This window comes from Nicotiana attenuata, chromosome 7, assembly GCF_001879085.1.
Source record: "Nicotiana attenuata strain UT chromosome 7, NIATTr2, whole genome shotgun sequence".
Lineage (NCBI taxonomy): Eukaryota > Viridiplantae > Streptophyta > Magnoliopsida > Solanales > Solanaceae > Nicotiana > Nicotiana attenuata.
In genome coordinates this window covers 53,562,018-53,585,078 of record NC_031995.1, presented here as the reverse complement: position 1 = coordinate 53,585,078, position 23,061 = coordinate 53,562,018, and the positions used below count along the sequence as shown (strand labels likewise).

The window sequence follows — 23,061 nt, the reverse complement described above, 5'->3', positions numbered from 1 at the left end:
GGGGGGGGGGGGGGATTGGGTATCAACAGCTGCCCCTCTTTACCCGGGAAGGATGAAAGAGTTATCAGGTAAAGATATGATGGCCAATTTTGACCGGATGACACGATTGAAGATTTTTGACCGAGCTCTGGTTCCTGAGCCGCATACATATCCTTGGTTTTATAGGAATCAGGCCGTATGTAGTTCCGGATCCGTTGGCGGAGTATGCCGATGGAGACTTTGGAGAACGGACGCAATATTTAGGACGGGGTGAATGGTTGAAGTCTGATGGGGCTGCGGGAACTGGAGCGGGATAGCTCCTGCTGAGACGGCCGTTGCCAGCCGGTTTACTTGCAAATAAGCAATACAAGCGTATATTGTGCGAAAATTTAAATATGATGCAATTTTGGACCATGAATGCTGTCTTTGGAGGGTTAGGATGACGTCCTCAGACTATGACGTCCTGGGCCATGAAGCATTTAATAAAGGATTCGCAGGCCAGGAAATGATGTTCTCGGGCTATGAGAATGATGCCTCCGAACCATGATGCCTTTGAATAATGATATGCGAAAGATAAATGGGGTCCTCAGGCCATGGCATGGCGCTCTCGGGCTATGAAAATGCTGCCTCCGAACAATGACGCCTTTGGACAGTTTGGCGATCTTTCAGCCCATGAAATGCAGGATTTGGCGATCTTTCAGCCGATGCAAGACTTAAATGAAGTTGCGATATTTCAGCTGTGCAAAATTTAAATAAAGTGACGATCAGCCGATGCGGAATGTAAATACAAATGGCGATCTTTCAGCCGATGCGGAATTTAAATAAAGGTGGCGATATTTCAGCCACGCAAATGGAGGTAGAGCTTAACCTCGGAAGGCAGAATGGTAGCCTTATGCAATGCAGAAAATGCAGATGGAGGTAGAGCTTAACCTCGAAAGGCAGAATAGTAGCCTTATGCAATGCAGAAAATGCAAATGGAGACAGCATTTAGTCTCGGAAGGCAGAATGGTAGCCTTATGCAATGCAGAAAATGCAGATGGAGACAACGTTTAGTCTCGGAAGGCAGAATGGTAGCCTTATGCAATGCAAGAATGCATATGGAGACAGCATTTAGTCTCAGAAGGCAGAATAGTAGCCTTATGCAATGCAGAGAATGCAGATGGAGACAGAGCTTAGTCTCGGAAGGTAGAATAGTAGCCTTGTGCCATGCAGAAAATGCAGATGGAGGTAGAGCTTAACCTCGGAAGGCAGAATAGTAGCCTTGTGCGAAAGATGAAAGATGAATAGTAATAATAAAAAATCCTTAGCTGATAGCTGATATTTGACATTGATATTGTGGCTGCTGGGGATGTTGTGTGCGGATAGCCAATGTAAATAGGTGATGGTTCTTAGAGTCGTATTCCCGAAAAATATGAGTGTATAAATGTATTTGATGATCAGTGACTTGGGTGCCTGCATCCAAAGAAAAATAGTGAGTTTTGTAGAGGGGGGAAAGTTAGTCCGTCTCCCCGTGGACTTTGCTTGTCCTGCTCGGCTCTTGTTTTCATTGGGGCAGCGTCGCTAAACAAAGCGGTTTTGATGTAGTCATGCATGGTTTAGTAAAAACGTAATATAAATACATAGTTGAAAATAGTTCTCTTTAGATGAACCGACGACTGCGACGCGGTTCAAGACATTGCAACCTCTCTTGCCCCGAAATTTTAAGGGTCCTCCTCGAAATTCTGCCCCAGTTTACTGGGCTGGGGCTTCTGACGGCTGCTTGCGATGACTGGCTGAAAATCAACTTCGGAATTTTGAGGGTCTTCCTCAAAATTCTGCCCCAGTTTCCAATATCGGGGGAAATGAAGATTTTATTGAATTGTGACCGAACCCATAAGGCTGCCTACGTATCCCCTCTTAAACGGGAATCAGGTCAGACGTAGTTCAAATTACATCATATAGGAAAGTATAAAGATTACACATAGTAACGCTTGACTGCATCTGAATTAATTGGCTTTGGCCAGACTTCTCCGTCCATTTCTGCAAGTGTGAGGGCTCCTCCTGTTAGAACCCGATGGACCATGTATGGACTCTGCCAGTTAGGAGAGAACTTCCCTTTGGCTTCATCTTGATGTGGAAAAATCTTCTTTAACACCAGCTGCCCTGGTGTGAATCGTCTTGGCTTGACTCTTTTGTTGAAGGCTCTGGACATTCTGCTCTGATACAATTGACCATGGCAAACTGCATTAATTCTCTTCCCATCTATTAGAGCTAGTTGCTCGTAGCGGCTTTTTACCCATTCGGCGTCGTCAAGTTCTGCTTCCTGTATAATCCTCAGGGAGGGAATCTCTACCTCGGCGGGAATGACTACCTCGGTACCATAAACCAACATATAGGGAGTCGCACCAGTCAATGTGCGGACTATGGTGCGGTACCCCAATAAAGCAAATGATAACTTCTCATGCCACTGTTTATGCTTTTCTATCATCTTCCTTAGTATCTTCTTGATGTTCTTGTTGGCGGCTTCTACTGCTCCGTTCATTTAAGGCCTGTAAGCTGTGGAATTCTTGTGTTTGATCATGAAGGTTTCACACATAGCTTTCATCAAATCACTGTTGAGGTTGGAGCCATTGTCGGTAATGATTGATTCTGGAATCCCGAATCGACAAACAATACGGTCATGGACGAAGTCTGCCACGATTTTCTTAGTCACTGCTCTGTAAGATGTTGCTTCAACCCATTTGGTGAAATAATCAATTGCCACTAGAATGAACCTGTGCCCGTTTGATGCGGCAGGTTCGATAGGTCCGATGACATCCATTCCCCAAGCGGCGAATGGCCATGGCGAGCTTGTTGCAGTAAGCTCGTTTGGAGGCACTTTTATCACGTCTGCGTGTATCTGACAGCGATGGCATTTTCGGGCGTATTGGATGCAGTCCGTTTCCATAGTCATCCAAAAATATCCTGCTCGGAGTATTTTCTTTCTTGACAAAACCGTTCATATGTGGACCACATGTCCCTGCATGAACCTCTTCTAACAATCTGGATGCTTCCTTCGCTTCAACACACCTTAGCAATCCCAAATCGGGAGTCCTTCTATACAGGATTCCTCCGCTGTGAAAGAAGTGATTGGATAACCTTCGCAGTGTGCGCTTCTGAGTAGCGTTTGCAAGTTCTAGATATTCTCCTGTTGTCAAATACCTTTTTGATATCATGGAACCAAGGTTTTCCGTCCGCTTCTTCCTCGACATGAGCACAGTAAGCTGGCTGATCGTGAATTTTCACCGGGATAGGATCAATGAAGTTCTTATCTGGATGTTGAATCATGGATGATAGGGTAGCCAATGCGTCGGCAAACTCATTCTGTGTTCTGGGGACGTGCTGAAATTCTGTCTTTGTAAACCTCCTCCTCAACTCCTGTACATGATGCAGATAAGGGAGTATCTTGGAGTTCTTGGTTGCTCATTCCTCTCGGACCTGATGTATAAGCAGGTCTGAATCCCCGATCACTAGCAACTCCTGAACGTTCATGTCAATGGCCAACTTGAGCCCTAAGATGCAGGCTTCGTATTCGGCCATGTTGTTGGTGCACGAGAACCTAAGTTTGGAGGATACCGGATAATGCTGGCCGGTTTCTGATACTAGGACTGCTCCTATGCCAACTCCTTTGAAGTTTGCTGCTTCGTCGAAAAACATTCTCCAACCATCGTAGGATTCTGCAATATCTTCTCCTACGAAAGACACCTCTTCGTCAGGAAAATATGTTTTCGTATTCCCCGTCCACGGGATTTTCGGCAAGATGATCTGCCAGTGCCTGTCCTTTGATTGCCTTCTGAGTCACGTAAATAATGTCGAATTCACTCAGCAAGATTTGCCACTTGGCTAGCTTGCCAGTGGGCATGGGCTTCTGAAAGATGTACTTTAGTGGGTCCATTCTTGATATGAGATATATAGTATAGGCACAGAAGTAGTGCCTCAACTTCTGGGCTACCCAAGTCAGAGCACAACAGGTACGCTCTAACAGAGAATATCGGGCCTCGTACGGAGTGAACTTCTTGCTGATAGTAGATGGCCTGCTCCTTTCTCCCCGTTTCGTCATGTTGCCCCAGAACACAACCGAACGCTCCATCCAATACCGCAAGGTAGAGCAATAGGGGTCTACCTGGTTCGGGCGGGACCAAAACTGGCGGCGTTGACAGGTATTCTTTGATTCTGTCGAAGGCTTTCTAACAATTATCAGTCCATTTGGTGGCGGCGTCCTTCTTTAACATCTTAAAGATGGGCTCACAAATGACAGTGGATTGAGCTATGAACCGGCTGATGTAGTTGAGTCTCCCCAAGAAACTCATGACCTCTTTCTTATTCTTTGGCGGTGACAATTCTTGAATGGACTTAACCTTTGATGGATCCAGCTCTATTCCTCGGTGACTCACGATGAACCCAAGTAACTTCCCAGCAGGAACCCCGAATGCGCACTTGGCGGGATTCAGTTTCAGATTGTACCTCCTCAGTTTGTTGAAGAATTTCCTCAAATCTTCCATGTGGTCGGTGGCTCTCTTGGATTTGATGATGACGTCGTCTACATACACCTCGATCTCTTTGTGTATCATGTCATGGAAAATTGTAGTCATGGCCCTCATGTAGGTGGCCCCGACATTCTTTTACCCGAACGGCATCATCTTGTAACAATACATCCCCCATGGCGTGATAAAAGCCATTTTCTCAGCATCTTCCTCATCCATCCATATTTGATGATACCCAGCAAAACAATCGATAAATGACTGCAGCTCGTGCTTGGCGCAGTTGTCAGTCAGAATATGTATGTTTGGCAAGGGGAAGTCGTCTTTTGGACTGGCCCGATTGAGGTCCCGGTAGTCGACACAGACTCTGACCTTCCCGTCCTTCTTCGGTACTGGCACAATGTTGGCTAACCATGTTTGATACTCCACTACCCTGAGGACCTTGGCTTTGACCTGCTTGGCGACTTCTTTCTTGATTTTCAAACTCATGTCAGGCTTGAACTTCCTGAGCTTCTGTTTTACTGGCGGACATGCTGGATCCGTTGGCAGTTTGTGAGCTACAATAGATGTGCTGAGACCAGTCATATCATCATACGACCAGGCGAATATGTCTTCATACCCTTTTAGAAATTCCGTGTACTCCTTCTTTTCTGCTGGTGACAGATGAACACTGATGCGTGTTTCCTTGTCATTCTCTGTATCCTCCAAGTTGATAACCTCAGTTTCGTCCAAGTTAGACTTGGGCCTATTCTCAAAGTCCTCAACCTCTTTAACGACCTCTTCTGGTATATCATCCTCTTCTAGGTCTATATCCGTTTGTTGCTTGACTCGTCGCAAGTCACAATCGTCGGTTCATCAAGATAAGTAATAGTAATGTTGTGTAAAATAAAATAAATGATAGAGAAAATAATAAGAGCGAGATTCATAAGAAACTGAAAAGCTTTTGATAAATTTCATAATTGTTTTGAACATTGGAGCTCTTATTTTAAAAAATGCGGAAAGAAAATCAACTAGCAGAAAATAGAGATGATGCATGGTGCTTTGTTCAGCCTGGCTACCCCGAAGCTTTTCGGGCCCTGGTGGTCTGATGGACCAATTGTTGAGGCGTGCTCCTCGGCTTACAGCTTGTATGGAAGGGTCTTCCTCCCCCTCCTCCTTGAAAATGACGCAACAAACTGCATGTCAGAGGGCATGGGCTTTGTTCAGCCTGGCTACCCTGAAGCTTTTCGGGCCCTGGTGGTTCTGATGGACCAATTGTTGAGGCGTGCTCCTCGGCTCACAGCTTGTATGGAAGGGTCTTCCTCCCCCTCCTCCTTGAAAATGACGCAACAGTCCATATTATCATCCTCCAAGAACAAGTTCCTCATTGCTGCTAATGCTTCCTCTTCTTCTGACCCATAAATGACTTCGGCTGGTTGGAAAGTNAATAAATTATTCACCAAAAATGCTAGTCTGGGAATAATTATTGAATTTTGTACTATTAAAATAGACAATAAATTGATTTTAAAATCTTTAAAAAATAAGGGAAAAATACCAAAACTCTTGGGTATGCTTATATATGCATGTACATGCTATTTGAGAATATTTTGAGTATATAAAAATATGTAAGGAAAAATTGGGTATCAACAGCTGCCCCTCTTTACCCGAGAAGGATGAAAGAGTTGTCGGGTAAAGAAATGATGGCCAATTTTGACCGAATGAAACGATTTGAAAGATTTTGACCGAGCTTTGGCTCCTGAGCTGCCGACATATCCCTGGTCTTACAGGAATCAGGCCATATGTAGTTCAGGGATCCGTCGGCGGAACATGCCGATGGAGATTTCGAAAGAGGGGCGCGATATTCAGGTTGGGAAGGATGGTTAGGGACTGATAGGCTGTTGGAACCGGAGCGGGATCACTCCTACTGTGATGGCTGTTGCTAGCCGGTGTACTTGCAAATAAGCAATACGAACGTATATTGTGCATAAATTTAAACGTGATGCAAGTTCCCGTTGGACCATAAATGCTGCCTTTGGACGGGTAGGATGACGTCCTCAGACCATGACGTCCTGGGCCATGAAGCGTATAATAGAGGATTCACAGGCTATGAAATGATGTTCTCGGGCTATGATAATGATGCCTCCGAACTATGATGCCTTTGAATAAGGGTATGCAAAAGATAAAAGCAGGGTCCTCGGGCCATGGCATGGCGTTCTCGGGCTATGAAAATGGTGCCTCCGAACAATGACGCCTTTGGACAATTTGGCGATCTTTCAGCCCATGAAATGCAGGATTTGGCGATGTTTCAGCCGATGTAAAGTATAGATATAAATGGCGATCTTTCAGCCCATGAAATGCAGGATTTGGCGATATTTCAGCCGATGTGAAGATTTAAATAAAGTTGGCGATATTTCAGCCGATGTAAAGATTTAAATAAAGTTGGCGATATTTCAGCCGATGTGAAGATTTAAATGAAGTTGGCGATATTTCAGCCGATGTAAAGATTTAAATAAAGTTGGCAATATTTCAGCCGATGTGAAGATTTAAATAAAGTTGGCGATATTTCAGCCGATGTAAAGTGTAAACATAGATGGCGATTTTTCAGCCGATTGCAGGACTCAAATAAAGGTGGCGGTATTTCAGCCATGCAAGAGATAAAGTGGCGATATTTCAGTCGTGCAGGATATAAGTAAAGTTGGCGATCTTTCAGCCATGCGGGTGGAGACAATGCTTTGTCTCGGAAGGCAGAAAGGTAGCCTTATGCAATCCAAGAAAATGCAGATGGAGACAGTGCTTAGTCTCGGAAGGCAGAAAGGCAGCCTTATGCAATGCAAGAAAAAATGCAGATGGAGACAGAGCTTAGTCTCGGAAGGCAGAAAGGTAGCCTTATGCAATGCAGAGAAATGCAAGTGGAGACAGAGCTTAGTCTCGGAAGGCAGAAAGGTAGCCTTATGCAATGCAAAAAAAAAAAATGCAGATGGAGACAGGGCTTAGTCTCGGAAGGCAGAAAGGTAGCCTTATGCAATGCAGAGAAATGCAAGTGGAGATAGGGCTTAGTCTCGGAAGGCAGAAAGGTAGCCTTATGCAATGCAACAAATAAAGGTGAAGAGTAACGAAATCTCTTAGCTGATAGATGATAGCTGATAATTGATTGTGTCATTGTGGCTGCTGGGGATGTCATGTGCGGATAGCACTTGTAAGTAAGTGATGATTCTGAGAGTTGTACTCCTGAAAAAGTATGAGTATGTAATCGTATCTGATGATTTTATGTCTTGGGGTGCCTGCATCCAAAGAAAAGTCGTGAGTTTTGTAAAGGGGGGAAGGTTAGTTCGTCTTCTCGTGGACTTCGCTTTTGTCCTACTCGGCTCTTGCTTTCATTGGGGTAGCGTCGCTAAACAAAGCAATGCTAGTAGTCACGCATGATTTAGTAAAAAAGAAAAATATGTTGTAAATACATAATTAAAAATGATTTTCTTTTAGATGAACCGACGACTGCGACGCGGTTCAAGACATTGCGACCTCTTTTGCTCCGGAATTTTGAGTGTCCTCCTCAAAATTCTGCCCCAGTTTACTGGGCTGGTGCTTCTGACGGCTGCCTGCAATGAACGGCTGAAAATCAACTTCGGAATTTTGAGGGTCCTCCTCAAAATTCTGCCCCAATTTCCAATATTGGGGGAAATGAAGATTTTATTGAATTGTGACCGAACCCATAGGGCTGCCTACGTATCCCCTCTTAAACGGGAATTAGGTCAGGCGTAGTTCAAATTACATCATAAAGAAATCATAATGATTACACATAATAACGCTTGACTGCATCTGAATTAATTGGCTTTGGCCAGACTTCTCCATCCATTTCTGCAAGTATGAGGGCTCCTCCTGATAGAACCCGATGAACCATGTATGGACCCTGCCAGTTGGGACAGAACTTCCCTTTGGCTTCATCTTGATGTGGAAAAATCTTCTTCAACACTAACTGCCCTGGCGTGAACTGTCTCGGCTTGACTCTTTTGTTGAAGGCTCTGGACATCCTGTTCTGATACAATTGACCATGGCAAACTGCATTCATTCTCTTTCCGTCTATAAGGGCTAACTGCTCGTAGCGACTCTTTACCCATTCTGCATCTTCAAGTTCCGCTTCATGTATAATTCTTAGGGAGGGAATTTCTACCTCGGCGGGAATGAATGCCTCTGTACCATAAACCAACATATAGGGAGTCGCCCCGGTTGATGTGCGAACTGTGGTGTAGTACCCCAATAAAGCAAATGATAGCTTTTCGTGCCACTGCTTGTGTTTCTCTATCATTTTCCTTAGTATCTTCTTAATGTTCTTATTGGCCGCTTCTAGAGCTCCATTCATCTGAGGTCTGTAGGCTGTAGAGTTCTTGTGTTTGATCTTGAAGGTTTCGCACATGGCTTTCATCAAATCACTGTTGAGGTTGGAACCGTTGTCAGTAATGATCGACTCTGGGATGCCGAATCGACAAACGATGCGGTCGCGGACAAAATCTGCCACAACCTTCTTGGTTACTGCTTTATATGACGCTGCTTCAACCCATTTGGTGAAATAATCAATGTCCACTAGAATGAACCTGTGCCTGTTTGATGCGGCAGGCTCGACAGGTCCGATGATATCCATTCCCCAAGCGGCGAACGGCCATGGCGAGCTTGTTGCATTAAGCTCATTTGGAGGCACTTTTATCATGTCTGCATGGATCTGACAGCGGTGGCACTTCGAACATACTGGATGCAGTCCGTTTTCATAGTCATCCAAAAATAACCAGCTCGGAGTATTTTCCTTGCTAAGTCAAAACCATTCATATGTGGACCGCAGGTCCCTGCATGAACTTCTTCTAATAACCTGGATGCTTCCTTTGCGTCAACACACCTTAGCAATCCCAAATCAGGAGTCCTCCGGTACAGGATTCCTCCGCTATGGAAGAAATTGTTGGATAATCTTCGCAGAGTGCGCTTCTGAATAGCATTTGCAAGCTCTGGATATTTTCCTTCGGCCAAGAATTCCTTGATGTCGTGAAACCAGGGTTTTCCGTCCGCTTCTTCCTCGAGATGAGCACAATAAGCTGGCTCATCATGAATCTTTACTGGAATAGGGTATATGAAGTTCTTATCTGGATGCTGAATCATGGATGATAGAGTGGCCAATGCATCGGCAAACTCATTCTGGATCCTGGGAACATGCCGGAACTCTGTCTTTATGAACCTTTTCCTCAACTCTTGTTCATGATGCAAATACGGGAGTATCTTGGAGTTCTTGGTCACCCATTCTTCTCGGACCTGATGTATAAGCAAATCCGAATCTCCAATCACTAGCAACTCTTGGATGTTCATGTCAACGGCCATTTTGAGCCCCAAGATGCAAGCTTCGTACTCGGCCATATTGTTTGTGCATGGGAACCTGAGCTTGGCTGGATACCGGATAGTGCTGGCCGGTTTCTGATACTAGGACTGCTCCTATGCCCACTCCTTTGAAATTTGCTGCTCCGTCGAAAAACATCCTCCAACCATCATAGGATTCTGCAATATCTCCTCCTATGAAAGATACCTCTTCATCAGGAAAATACGTCTTTAGAGGCTCGTATTCTCCGTCCACGGGATTTTCGGCAAGATGATCTGCCAGTGCTTGTCCTTTGATTGCCTTCTGAGTCACGTAAACGATGTCGAACTCACTCAACAGGATTTGCCACTTGGCTAGTTTGCCATTGGGCATGGGCTTCTGAAAGATATATTTCAGCGGATCCATTCTTGATATGAGGTAAGTGGTATAGGCACAGAAATAATGCCTCAACTTTTGAGCTACCCAAGTCAAAGCACAACAGGTACGTTCTAATAGAGAGTAACGGGCCTCGTATGGAGTGAACTTCTTGCTGAGGTAATAGATGGCTTGCTCCTTTCTCCCTGTTTCGTCGTGTTGCCCCAGAACACAACCGAATGCTCTATCCAATACTGCAAGGTAGAGCAACAGCGGTCTGCCTGGTTCGGGCAGAACCAGAACTGGCGGCGTTGATAGGTATTCCTTGATTCTGTCGAAGTCTTTCTGAAAATCATCGGTCCATTTAGTGGTGGCATCTTTCTTCAACATCTTAAAGATGGGCTCACAAATGACAGTGGCTTGAGCTATGAACCGACTGATGTAGTTGAGTCTCCCCAAGAAACTCATGACCTCTTTCTTATTCTTTGGCGGTGGCAATTCTTGAATGGACTTAACCTTTGATGGATTCAGCCTTGCTACCCCGAAGCTTTCCGGGCCCTGGTAGTTCTGATGGACCAATTGTTGAGGCGTGTTCCTTGGCTCACGGCTTGTATGGAAGGGCCTTCCTCCCCCTCCTCCTCAAAAACGACGCAACAGTCCATATTATCATCCTCCGGGAACAAGTTCCTCATTGCTGCTAATGCTTTCTCTTCTTCTGACCCATAAATGACTTCGGCTGGTCGGAAAGTATGCTCTAGACGGGGTATCGGATGCTCCAATGGATAGTAAGGACCGCGCCAGGGTGGAGACCATTCTTTGAATTCCTTCCAAGTGTACTCGTATCCCAAACCAAAAGTGGTACCATGCTTCTTCAGGTTGATAGGTTCAGTAGTTCCCTGGAGGTTCCTGCCGAGTCCCTTGACAGGTTCATACCCACTCCAATTCAGTATGCTCTCAATCCTGTTATCCCACCATTTATCTTTGTCCACGGTGTTGACTCGCTCAATATGATGGTAGGTTTCCCCACCTATTTTTCTCCTTCCTCCGATCGCTGGAATGATTTGGCAACTGTATATGGGATTGCTACCGTCGCCGTGAATAATTACCTCTTGGTGATTCCACTCAAATTTCATCGCTTGGTGTAGGGTTGATGCTACGGCTCCAGCGGCGTGAATCCAGGGCCGTCCCAACAACAGATTGTAGGACGCTGGGATGTCTATCACTTGAAAGTCGACATCGAACCAAGTTGGTCCCATCTGCAGACACAAACTGATTTCCCCAATGGTGGACCTTTGGGAGCCGTCGAAAGCTTTGACGTTGATGGCTCCATCTTTGATCTCATGCAGGCTTTTCCCTAATGTTTGGAGAGTCACCAAGGGACAAATGTTGAGGCTGGACCCTCCGTCAATCAAAATCCTGGTGATGAAATAATCCTCGCATTGCACAGTGATGTGCAGCGCCTTGTTGTGGCTCAACCCTTCAGGTGGCAGCTCATCTTCGTGGAAAGTAATTTTGTGACTTTCCAATACTTGCCCCACCATGTTCGCCATTTCTCCTCCAGTTATATCGCTGGGTACATATGCCTCACTCAGTATCTTCATCAAGGCGTTCTTATGTGCATCGGAGCTTTGTAGCAGAGCTAGGATGGAGATCTGTGCTGGCGTCTTGTTCAACTGATCGATGAATAAGTACTCCTTTGCTTGTATCTTCCTCCAGAGGTCATCAGGAGGAGTTTCGGTGGATCGTCCAGAGGCCTGCTTACTTGATTCAACCAAATGTTTCGGAGTATAAACCCTGCCAGTTCGGGTCATACCCTGTGCTGCAATTGCTTCTCCAGATTTGGTTTTCCCTTTCCTTCTCGCCTCGGCGGTGTAATCCCAAGGAATGGCCTTCGTATGGAATGGTGCTATGGCTGACATTGCTACAGGAATGGGTACCCTTGTTTTGGGAGGTAACGCAGCAACTTCAAATGGCACAGAGTTGGGAATATTTGGGTGATGTGGGTTGGTATGTGGGAGGTGGAGGTGATTGATAGGAAGGTGGTGGAGCTTGGTAGGAAGGTGCGGGGTAATTTGGGGTAGGTTGATATGTAAGAGAGGGTATTGGGTAGGTTTGGTATTTGATTGGGGATTTTGTTCTCTATGGAACCATCACGGCACTCACATCCCTTTTCTTGGACGTGCCACCAGACTGTAGAGCCTTGTTGGTAGCCTGTAATGCTTCAAAGTTAGTGACCATACCACTTTTGATACCTTCCTCGATCCTTTCCCCTAGCTTGATGATGTCGGAAAATTTCTGGCCTTCGATCAACATCAACCTCTCATAGTACTGTGGGTCCTGAGCTCGGACGAAAAACCTGTTCATCTGTTCTTCTTCTAAGGCTGGTTTGACCTTAGCAGCTTGAGATCTCCAACGAGTAGCATACTCGCGAAATGTCTCCGTGGGTTTCTTCTTTAAATTCTGGATGCAGAATACATCTGGCGCATTCTCTGTATTAAATCTGAATCTGTCCATGAAATTGGACGCCATACCTACCCAATTTGTCCACTTTCTGGGGTCTTGGCTAATGTAACAAGATAGAGCATCCCCTTTCAAACTTCTCATAAAGAGCTTCTTGCGGATCTTTTCATCTCTCCCGACTCCGACCAACTTATCGAAGTATGTCCTCAAATGGACTCTGGGATCTCTTGTGCCATCAAACATTTCGAACTTGGGGGGTTTGTACCCCTCCGAAAGTTCAACATCTGGCTGGATGCAAAGGTCCTCATAATTCAGCCCCTCGATGCCTTTGTTTCCTTCAACACCCTGGACTCGGCTAGTAACTTTCTTGAGCTCTGCGGCCAAGTTCTTGATAAGAGAGTCTTTGTCATCAGACTCAGGTGTGCTTGAAATGGGTTGCGTGGGATGCAGCATAGTTTCCGCATAAATGGGATTGTTGTGATGAGGGTAAGAATGGTCATTTGTAGAGTTTAGTGGTTCGGGGATGAGTAATGGGATGTTACTTGAAGTGTGGCATGTGTTGCAGTGGTGATGGGGAGCGGGTTGATTTTGTGGATGTTTTGTGGGCGTGCGGGGTTTTGAGTGTTGGGAAAGTTGACATCTGGGGTAGTGAGGGAAAATGACAAGCTGGCCAAATTCCGGACTTGGTCTAGTTCTTCCTGAAATTTCAATAACTATTGTTCAAGCTGGGAGGCACTTTCCTTGGAAACCTGAATACCCTGGGAAGTCTCTACCCTTTCAACCGAATTCTCCTTCCTGATGTTACCCAAGTCTTCCATTTTCCCTTTGTTCTTGTTTCTGATAGGACCTGGAGGAGGAGGAGGTGGAGGGCCCTTGGATCTCGTAGAGTATGATGATGCCAGAGTGCAACGGACTAACCCTTTGGGGAAGGGGAATAAAACAAAAAGTAAAACAAAAAGGTAACAAGTTAGTAAAGATTATGAGGAGAAAACGTTGCGATATTTAAACACATAGTGCAAGAATATAAATCGTGTCCTAATTTGGGTGCCTCGTTGTGCCCGAGGTAGGCCTAGCGACAAGTTGATTTGGAGAACTTATAATGCTAAATGCCTCATTTTATTGATAAAATAAGACGAATCCCAAAACGACACTAAAATAGCAGAAAAAATAAAAATGTCACTAATGGCCGTGGGCCTTATTACATTAAAGCAAAAGAAAGACTCCTATCTACTTGGTCCCAGAAGGACCTTCCCCAGACTCGGCATCTTTGGCTCCATTGAACAGCTTCACCAGCTCACGCAATCCCAGCAGCAAGTAAGCTCTAGCCAAATGTCCCCCTTCGCTTCCCCCGGCATTCTGGCAGTTTTCGATCCTTTGGATGAACTTCCTTTCCAATTCTACCAAACCTCGCTCCAAATACCCTAGTCGCTTGTTGGCACTGACAGCCATATCTTTCAATTCCGATCAACTTTTGATGGGCTTCTTGAATTTCCCGGTGCTCATTCTCGTCCTCCCGAATCCTCTTACGCAATTGGTTGTACTTATCCCGCTCCTCAGCCTTCTCATCGACGACCCTGTGACCTCGAGCAAACCCTGGTTGTCCCAAGCCATCATGATCATCCTCCAGCCAACCTGAGTAGTATGGCGAACAAACGGCGTGATATCTGTCCGGCTCAATAGAATCTCTCCCCAATATGATTTTGCAGTGCCACATGTGCTGAGCTTGGCACTTATGAGGGCTATCATTATCCTGAAAGTCGGCCCTGAAATGACCCATTTTGTCGACCCTCGGTATAACCTGCTTCCTTCCTGCCTGTCTCATGACTTGGAGAGGGACATAAGGATAAGTTCCTCTCAGGCCGATGAGAATAAGAAATGGTGCATCCCGAGATCGGACAATGAACTCTTCAATAGGGAACCATTCAAACATCCACTGCACTTGGTCTTCTTTCAGATTTTCNCAAATTGTGACAGCCACGCCAGTAATTTCTTTAGAAGAGAAACAACTTTTAGATGCAATGGTAAGTTCAGACCCTCGATCTTTAAATGCTACTACTTTTAGCACTGGTCGTGTGAGTAGGAGCAGGAACAAATTGCAAAACATAGCACAAAACAAGGCAGCTTTGGTTAAAAAAAAGGATGGAAACACTATGGTGACACAAGGCTTTGGTCAAAACGTGCCAAATCCGGTGATTGTGGGCAGAGATACATATGTTGAGGGTGAGGAAGAAGATCTACTAAATCGATGCCGGGCAGAGGCAGCAAGGAAAGGTGATTTATCACCAATGCATAGCGGAGAAAGCAAGAAGTCGCGTACAAGGGATAAAAGTTGGGACGGCAGGGTAAATGAAGATGCAAACATAAGGAGACTCCCAATGCGAATTGCAAAACAAAAACAGGCCACTCAAACTACATCGACAAAGTCCAATCGTTCAAAGAAAAAATCATGAATTTTGAAGACATCTTGAAAAGTGTTGATGAAGAAGACAAGTGTCTACAAGTTGAAGACTTCACAAAATTAGAGAAGAGAGGACATTACTGTTACTTCTACATATTTTTATTCTACCATCACATTAGTATAGTTCTATGTAATATCATCACACAGTATGTTATAAACTCTGTGATGATCATAGAATATCTAGTGCTAGCTAGTTCTTTCTTTTTACATGCATGCTAGTAGGTGAGGCTTTTTATTTGCCTCAATAGGATTAGCAAGGTAAGGTATAGCCCTGTTAGTATTGCTCTAGCCCTATGCCTTCGGAAAGATATCCAAATGGCTATGAGATTATATGCCCTCGTGAGACTTTGCCGGCAGCTACACCATGATTCCTCTACATGAGGCTGCCATAAGGGCATTGTGAGGCGCAGAGGAATGATTATATAGCCAAGGCATAGAGGCAACACTACTGGTGCTATTGTCCCCCTTATTGTACTCTTCCTATGTGGTTCTTTTTTGGTTTTTATTATTAATAAAACTAGCCCTAGGCACCTGCCTAGTGGATTTTCTTAAAAAAAAATTATTTTAACACGGTTATTGGACTAACATGAATTAACCACTGCAACTCGAACAAGTAAGAAGTCCTATGGGCAGGATATCTAATGCGCATAAGAGTTCCTAAGAACATGATTTCTGATATGCCAATGCAGTAATGACAAGTTATTTGGCTTGTTGTTAATTATTTCTGGTTATTAACTGATCGTGGTTACATGACGAGCGTAATGACAGTCTGAAAATAAAGAGCCTAAAGCAGGATCTCTAATGAATGAGATGCATGACCTATACAGGTTGTCTATTGTGCAAATAAATAAATAAAAATCCTATAAGCATGTTTTCTACCCATGATTTATACTAAGCATGCATAGCCCTTCCCCATATTCACTATTCACCCCCAATTGTTTGTTTACAAATTATTACAAACTAGTAGCATCTGAATTACAATACTAAAGAACAGAAAAATAAGAAGCTATGCTATAGGGAGCCTTCAATCAGGCCCAATCTTCCAATCTCAAACCCCTTCGAGTTTACAGCATTTGCCATGGTCTAGGTGCGGCAAAGCTCCCTAGGACCCCATTGGGTCCCAGGCCAATACCCGCACCTAGACAATTTAGAAGAATGCAGGACAGGTGCAATGTGGAATACCAGCCTTGTGTGTCAAAGTTCAGTGAGCACTCAGGGGTACTCAAAGCAATGCTCACACGAAGTGGGCAGAACCTATTTTCTAATAATAGTGTGATGTGCAGGAAGAAGTATTTAAAAGAAGAGTTTTAAGAAAACAAGGGGTTTGTTTAGAAAGAAACAACAGAAATAGTAGCATAAGATTGCATACAATGATCATGGGAAAGGAAGCAAATAGATCACACAATGCTAAAAGGGATGCAGGTTTAATGAACAGGACTACACAGAATCAGGGAATGCAGGGGACTGGGAAGCAGCAAAGTTAGGGATGCTAATGTGTGACAACAGGACATAGGCATAGCAAATAATATTAGGAGTAAACAAAGTCAGACTTAACATGTAAATCAGAAGACATGGTGAAGTGTTAAAGCACATAGTCAATCACACATTGAGCAAGAGAAGCATAAGTAGAAGAAAATTACAAAGATAATGAACTGAAACAAAAATAAACACATTGGTGTGAGACTTGAAAAATTAATCAGGACATACCAGTAAAAGAGCAAAAGCAGGATGCAACGATAAAGGAGTAGCACTATATTAGCCTTGGCTTTCAGCCGGCTAATAATAAATAGGAGCAAAGAATAGTAATAGAGCAAGAGAGCAAGAGAGAATGCAGATTTGAATGTATTCAGTGGTGTGTAAGTCAGAGGACTGTTGTCCGTTTGTGTAAAAGACTTAAGGTATTTATAGTTGAAAGTAGGGGGTAAAATAAGGTAAAAATCACAGAAATATGTTAATTGAAGAATACAGAATCAATTAATCAAAGAATCAAGGAAGTACTCCCATTAATTAAGGGAATCAAAATCTAACAAAAATATTCAGCACCATATAAAGCAAGTAGGAAAAATCAATGTATGAATAAATACAGGAAAAATCGAGATTCAGTATTGCGCATAGTAGCCAATTAAGACCAAATTCAGGGAAATCCTAATTAAGGAAAGGCTTAAAAGAACAGAGTACTATAACAAACAAGGTAACAAAAATCAATTAAGTCAAACGGGCGAGTAGAATGCTAGGGTTTTAAAAGAATGTTTTTGAATTACCAATCAATCAAGGAAAATCAGAATCAATCGTGTAAAGTCATGATTCTGCATTTTTAACATATAAATAGAGGTGAATGAACAAAAGTAGCGAGCCAAAATTAGCTATATAGACAGAAGGGGAACAAGAGATGAACAAACACAATCACTCAGAGCTAGTAGAAACAAGTTATGATTCAGCAGGACATATTCGAAGCATGATGACCATGAAACATTAACAAGAGTCAAGGGATATCAGGCTAACACACACAATCAAACGAAGGAGCATGCTAAACACATAGAATCAGAGTAAAGAGAATCGTGTTAACACGCATAATCAGACGAAGGCACACGCTAACACATACAGACAAGGCCAAGAAAATTAGTCTAACACACATAGTCAAGGCAAAGAGTCATGCCAACACCCATAATCAAACGAGTAAACATTTTTAGAAATTAGGGTTTTTAGCAGAGTCAAATTAAAACAGTAAGAGCATAGAAATAGGTCAGAATAAACGAAGAAAAGATTTAATCATAAAGAAAATCAGTTGAGAGTATGCGTAAAAGAAATCCAGGAAACCCTAATTTTCAAAGAAAGTATAAAAAATGATTCAAAGTAGAAGCTCTTTCAGAATAAACTCAAGAATAAGCAGAACACAGAAGAAAACATGAGAATGGCATGACAATAGCACTGTTTTGAGAGATTCGGGAGAGAGTTAGGGTTTCAAAAGGGGAAACCCTAATAAAAGTTGAGAGAACCTGTCGAAACTTCATAGATCGTGACATATAGGGTGTGATTTCGCCTGAAATCGCACCGGAGAACCCACGAGTAGCAGGGCCAGGAACCCTAGGTCTCAAATCACCATGGTTCATAAACCTCGAAGGTCCTAGAGGTGTTGAACAAGATGGTGAGAAGCCCATCGGAACCTTGGTGAAAGGGAGGTGGCCGGAGATGGCTGGAAAACAAACTAGGCGGGACTTTTTAGGGACTGATTCACATGGTGGGAGTTTTGGGGTCTCAAAAATAGAGAGATCCAGTGATCTAGGGTTTCATGGCGGTTGATGGTCGAATGGGGTGAGATTGGATGCGGCCGGAGAGGCGGTGGAGTTCATCGGAGAAGAGAGAACCAGAAGGTTCTAGAGAGAAGGGAGAGGGAGAGACGATATAGAGAGAGAGACGGTCTCAAAGAAATGAGGGGTTTGGGGGGGGAGGGGGTAATTTATTTTAATTAATTGGGATTAAATCTGGGCCGTTGATCTCATTTGATCAACGGCTCAGATTAAAAAAAATGGACCGGGTAATTTTGGGGATTGGGCTGGGTTGGTTTAAATAGGGTATTGGGCCGTTTAAAAATCTGATAGTGGTGTGGCCAATGTGGCAATAATTGAAATAATAAGGGTTGTTTGTTAAATAGCCAATTTCCCCTTTTGTTATTTTATGAAAATAGTAAACAAATGATTTGAAAATAAATTAAAGGTACTGGGCTAATTAATAACATATAAATATTAATGTAAAAATACTAAAAGTAATTTTATAATTATAAAGTGCTGTTAATTGTAAATTAGGCTATAATTGCAATTATATGCAATTTAGCTTAAAAAATACCAAATGAATTTGTAAAAATACATAAAAATTACCTTAACTATATTTAGTATAAATATGAGAATAAAAATAAATTACTCATCAAAAATGATAATTTTTGGAATAACTATTGATTTTATACTGTTAAAAATGGACAATAAATTGATTTTAAAAACTTTAAAAATTAGTAAAAATGCCAAAAAGCTTAGCTTATGCTTATATATGCATATACATGCTATTTTTAAAGTAAAATATACAGGGAAAAATTGGGTATCAACAGCTGCCCCTCTTTACCCGAGAAGGATGAAAGAGTTGTCGGGTAATGATATGATGTCCAATTTTGATCGAAAGAAACGATTTGAAGAATTTTGACCGAGCTCTGGTTCCTGAGCTGCCTACATATCCCTAGTTTTACAAGAATCCGGCCATATGTAGTTCGGTGATCCGTCGGCGGAACATGCCGATGGAGATTTTGAAAGACGGGCACAATAGTTGGGTTGGGAAGGATGGTCAGGGACCGATGGGCTGCGGGAACCGGAGCGAGAACGCTCCTGCTGTGATGGCCGATGCTAGCCGGTGTACCTACAAATGAGCAATACGAACATATCGTGCATAAATTTAAATGTGATGCAAGTTCCCGTTGGACCATGAATGCTGTCTTCGGACGGATAGGATGACGTCCTCAGACCATGACGTCTTGGGCCATGAAGCGTATAATAGAGGATTTGCAGGCTATGAAATGATGTTCTGGGGCTATGAAAATGATGCCTCCGAACCATGATTCCTTTGAATAATGATATGCAGAAGACAAAAGCGGGGTCCTCAGGCCATGGCATGGCGTTCTCGGGCTATGAAAATGGTGCCTCCGAACAATGACGCCTTTGGACAATTTGGCGATCTTTCAGCCCATGAAATGCAGGATTTGGCGATGTTTCAGCCGATGGGGGATTTAAATGAAGTTGGCGATATTTCAGCCATGCAAAGATTTGAATAAAGTCGGCGATATTTCAGCCGGTGCAAAGATTTAAATAGAATTGGCGATATTTCAGCCAGTGCAAAGCATAAATATAAATGGCGATATTTCAGCCGACATAGAAATTTAAACATAGTTGGCGACGTTTCAGCCGATGTAATGCATAAATATAAATGGCGATATTTCAGCTGACATAGAAAATTTAAATAAAATTGGCGATGTTTCAGCCGACATAGAGATTTAAACATAGTTGGCGATATTTCAGCCGGCATAGAGATTTAAACATAGTTGGCGATATTTCAGCCAATATAGAAAATTTAAATAAAATTGGCGATGTTTCAGCCGTGCAGGACTTAAATCGAGTTGGCGATATTTCAGCCATGCAGGTGGAGACAATGCTTAGTCTCGGAAGGCAGAAAAGTAGCCATATGCAATGCAGGAAAGTGCAGGAGGAGGTAGTGCTTAACCTCGGAAGGCGAAAAGGTAGCCTTATGCAATGCAGGAAAATGCAGGATGGAGACAACGCTTAGTCTCGGAAGGCAGAAAGGTAGCCTTATGCAATGCAGGAAAATGCAGGATGGAGACAACGCTTAGTCTCGGAAGGCAGAAAGGTAGCCTTATGCAATGCAAGAAAAATGCAGATGGAGACAATGCTTAGTCTCGGAAGGCAGAAAGGTAGCCTTATGTAATGCAGAGAAATGCAAGTGGAGACAGAGCTTAGTCTCGGAAGGCAGAAAGGTAGCCTTATGCAATGCAAGCAAAATGCAGATGGAGACAGTGCTTAGTCTCGGAAGGCAGAAAGGTAGCCTTATGCAATGCAGAGAAATGCAAGTGGAGACAGGGCTTAGTCTCGGAAGGCAGAAAGGTAGCCTTATGCAATGCAAGAAAAAATGCAGATGGAGACAGAGCTTAGTCTCGGAAGGCAGAAAGGTAGCCTTATGCAATGCAAGAAAAAAATACAGATGGAGACAATGCTTAGTCTCGGAAGGCAGAAATGTAGCCTTATGCAATGCAGAGAAATGCAAGTGGAGAGAGGACTTAGTCTTGGAAGGCAGAAAGGTAGCCTTATGCAATGCAGCAAATAAAGGTGAAGAGTAACGATATCTCTTAGCTGATAGATGATAGCTGATAATTGATTGTGTTATTGTGGCTGCTGGGGATGTCATGTGCGGATAGCACTTGTAAGTAAGTGATGATTCTGAGAGTTGTACTCCTGAAAAAGTATGAGTATGTAATTGTATCTGATGATTTTATGTCTTGGGTGCCTGCATCCAAAGAAAAGTCGTGAGTTTTGTAAAGGGGGAAAGGTTAGTTCGTCTTCCCGTGGACTTCGCTTGTCCTACTCGGCTCTTGCTTTCATTGGGGTAGCGTCGCTAAACAAAGCAATGCTAGTAGTCACGCATAATTTAGTAAAAAATAAAAATATGTTGTAAATACATAATTAAAAAATGATTTTCTATTAGATGAACCGACAACTGCGACGCGGTTCAAGACATTGCGACCTCTTTTGCTCCGGAATTTTGAGGGTCCTCCTCAAAATTCTGCCCCAGTTTACTGGGCTGGTGCTTCTAACGGCTGCGTGCGATGAACAGCTGAAAGTCAACTTCGGAATTTTGAGGGTCCTCCTCAAAATTCTGCCCCAGTTTCCAATATCGGGGGAAATGAAGATTTTATTGAATTGTGACCGAACCCATAGGGCTACCTACGTATCCCCTCTTAAACGGGAATCAGGTCAGGCGTAGTTCAAATTACATTATAAAGAAATCATAATGATTACACATAACAACGCTTGACTGCATCTGAATTAATTGGCTTTGGCCAGACTTCTCCATCCATTTCTACAAGTATGAGGGCTCCTCCTGATAGAACCCGATGAACCATGTATGGACCCTGCCAGTTGGGAGAGAACTTCCCTTTGGCTTCATCTTGATGTGGAAAAATCTTCTTCAACACTAACTGCCCTGGCGTGAACTGTCTTGGCTTGACTTTTTTGTTGAAGGCTCTAGACATCCTGTTCTGATACAATTGACCGTGGCAAACTGCATTCATTATCTTTCCGTTTATAAGGGCTAACTGCTCGTAGCGACTCTTTACCCATTCTGCATCTTCAAGTTCCGCTTCCTGTATAATTCTTAGGGAGGGAATTTCTACCTCGACGGGAATGACTGCCTCGGTACCATAAACCAACATATAGGGAGTCGCCCCGGTTGATGTGCGAACTGTGGTGCGGTACCCCAATAAAGCAAATGATAGCTTTTCGTGCCACTGCTTGTGTTTCTCTATCATTTTCCTTAGTATCTTCTTGATGTTCTTATTGGCCGCTTCCACAGCTCCATTCATCTGAGCTTTGTAGGCTGTAGAGTTCTTGTGTTTGATCTTGAAGGTTTCGCACATGGCTTTCTTCAAATCACTGTTGAGGTTGGAACCGTTGTCAGTAATGATCGACTCTGGGATGCCGAATCGACAAACGATGCGGTCGCGGACAAAATCTGCCGCAACCTTCTTGGTTACTGCTTTATATGACGATGCTTCAACCCATTTGGTGAAATAATCAATGGCCACTAGAATGAACCTGTGCCCGTTTGATGCGGCAGGCTCGACAAGTCCGATGACATCCATTCCCCAAGCGGCAAACGGCCATGGTGAGCTTGTTGCATTAAGCTGGCTGATCATGAATCTTTACTGGAATAGGGTCTATGAAGTTCTTATCTGGATGTTGAATCATGGATGATAGAGTGGCCAATGCATCGACAAACTCATTCTGGATCCTGGGAACATGCTGGAACTCTGTCTTTACGAACCTTTTCCTCAACTCTTGTACATGATGCAAATATGGGAGTATCTTGGAGTTCTTGGTCGCCCATTCTTCTCGGACCTGATGTATAAGCAAATCCGAATCTCCAATCACTAGCAACTCTTGGACGTTCATGTCAATGGCCAGCTTGAGCCCTAAGATGCAAGCTTCGTACTCGGCCATATTGTTTGTGCATGGGAACCTGAGCTTGGCGGATACCGGATAATGCTGGCCGGTTTTTGATACTAGGACTGCTCCTATGCCCACTCCTTTGAAATTTGCTGCTCCGTCGAAAAACATCCTCCAACCATCATAGGATTCTGCAATATCTCTTCCTATGAAAGATACCTCTTCATCAGGAAAATACGTCTTTAGAGGCTCGTATTCTCCGTC

General features: G+C 43.6%; 1 protein-coding gene across 1 annotated transcript in view; it reads right to left on the bottom strand.

Annotated features, from left to right (window-relative positions):
- The window catches only part of LOC109230051 (bromodomain-containing protein DDB_G0270170-like), a 22,794-nt gene extending 8,393 nt beyond the window's left edge, over positions 1–14,401 (bottom strand). Inside the window, exon 1 of the mRNA XM_019395586.1 lies at positions 14,152–14,401. Within this exon, the coding sequence (XP_019251131.1) occupies positions 14,152–14,401 (250 nt within the window). The remainder of the gene's footprint in view (positions 1–14,151) is intronic.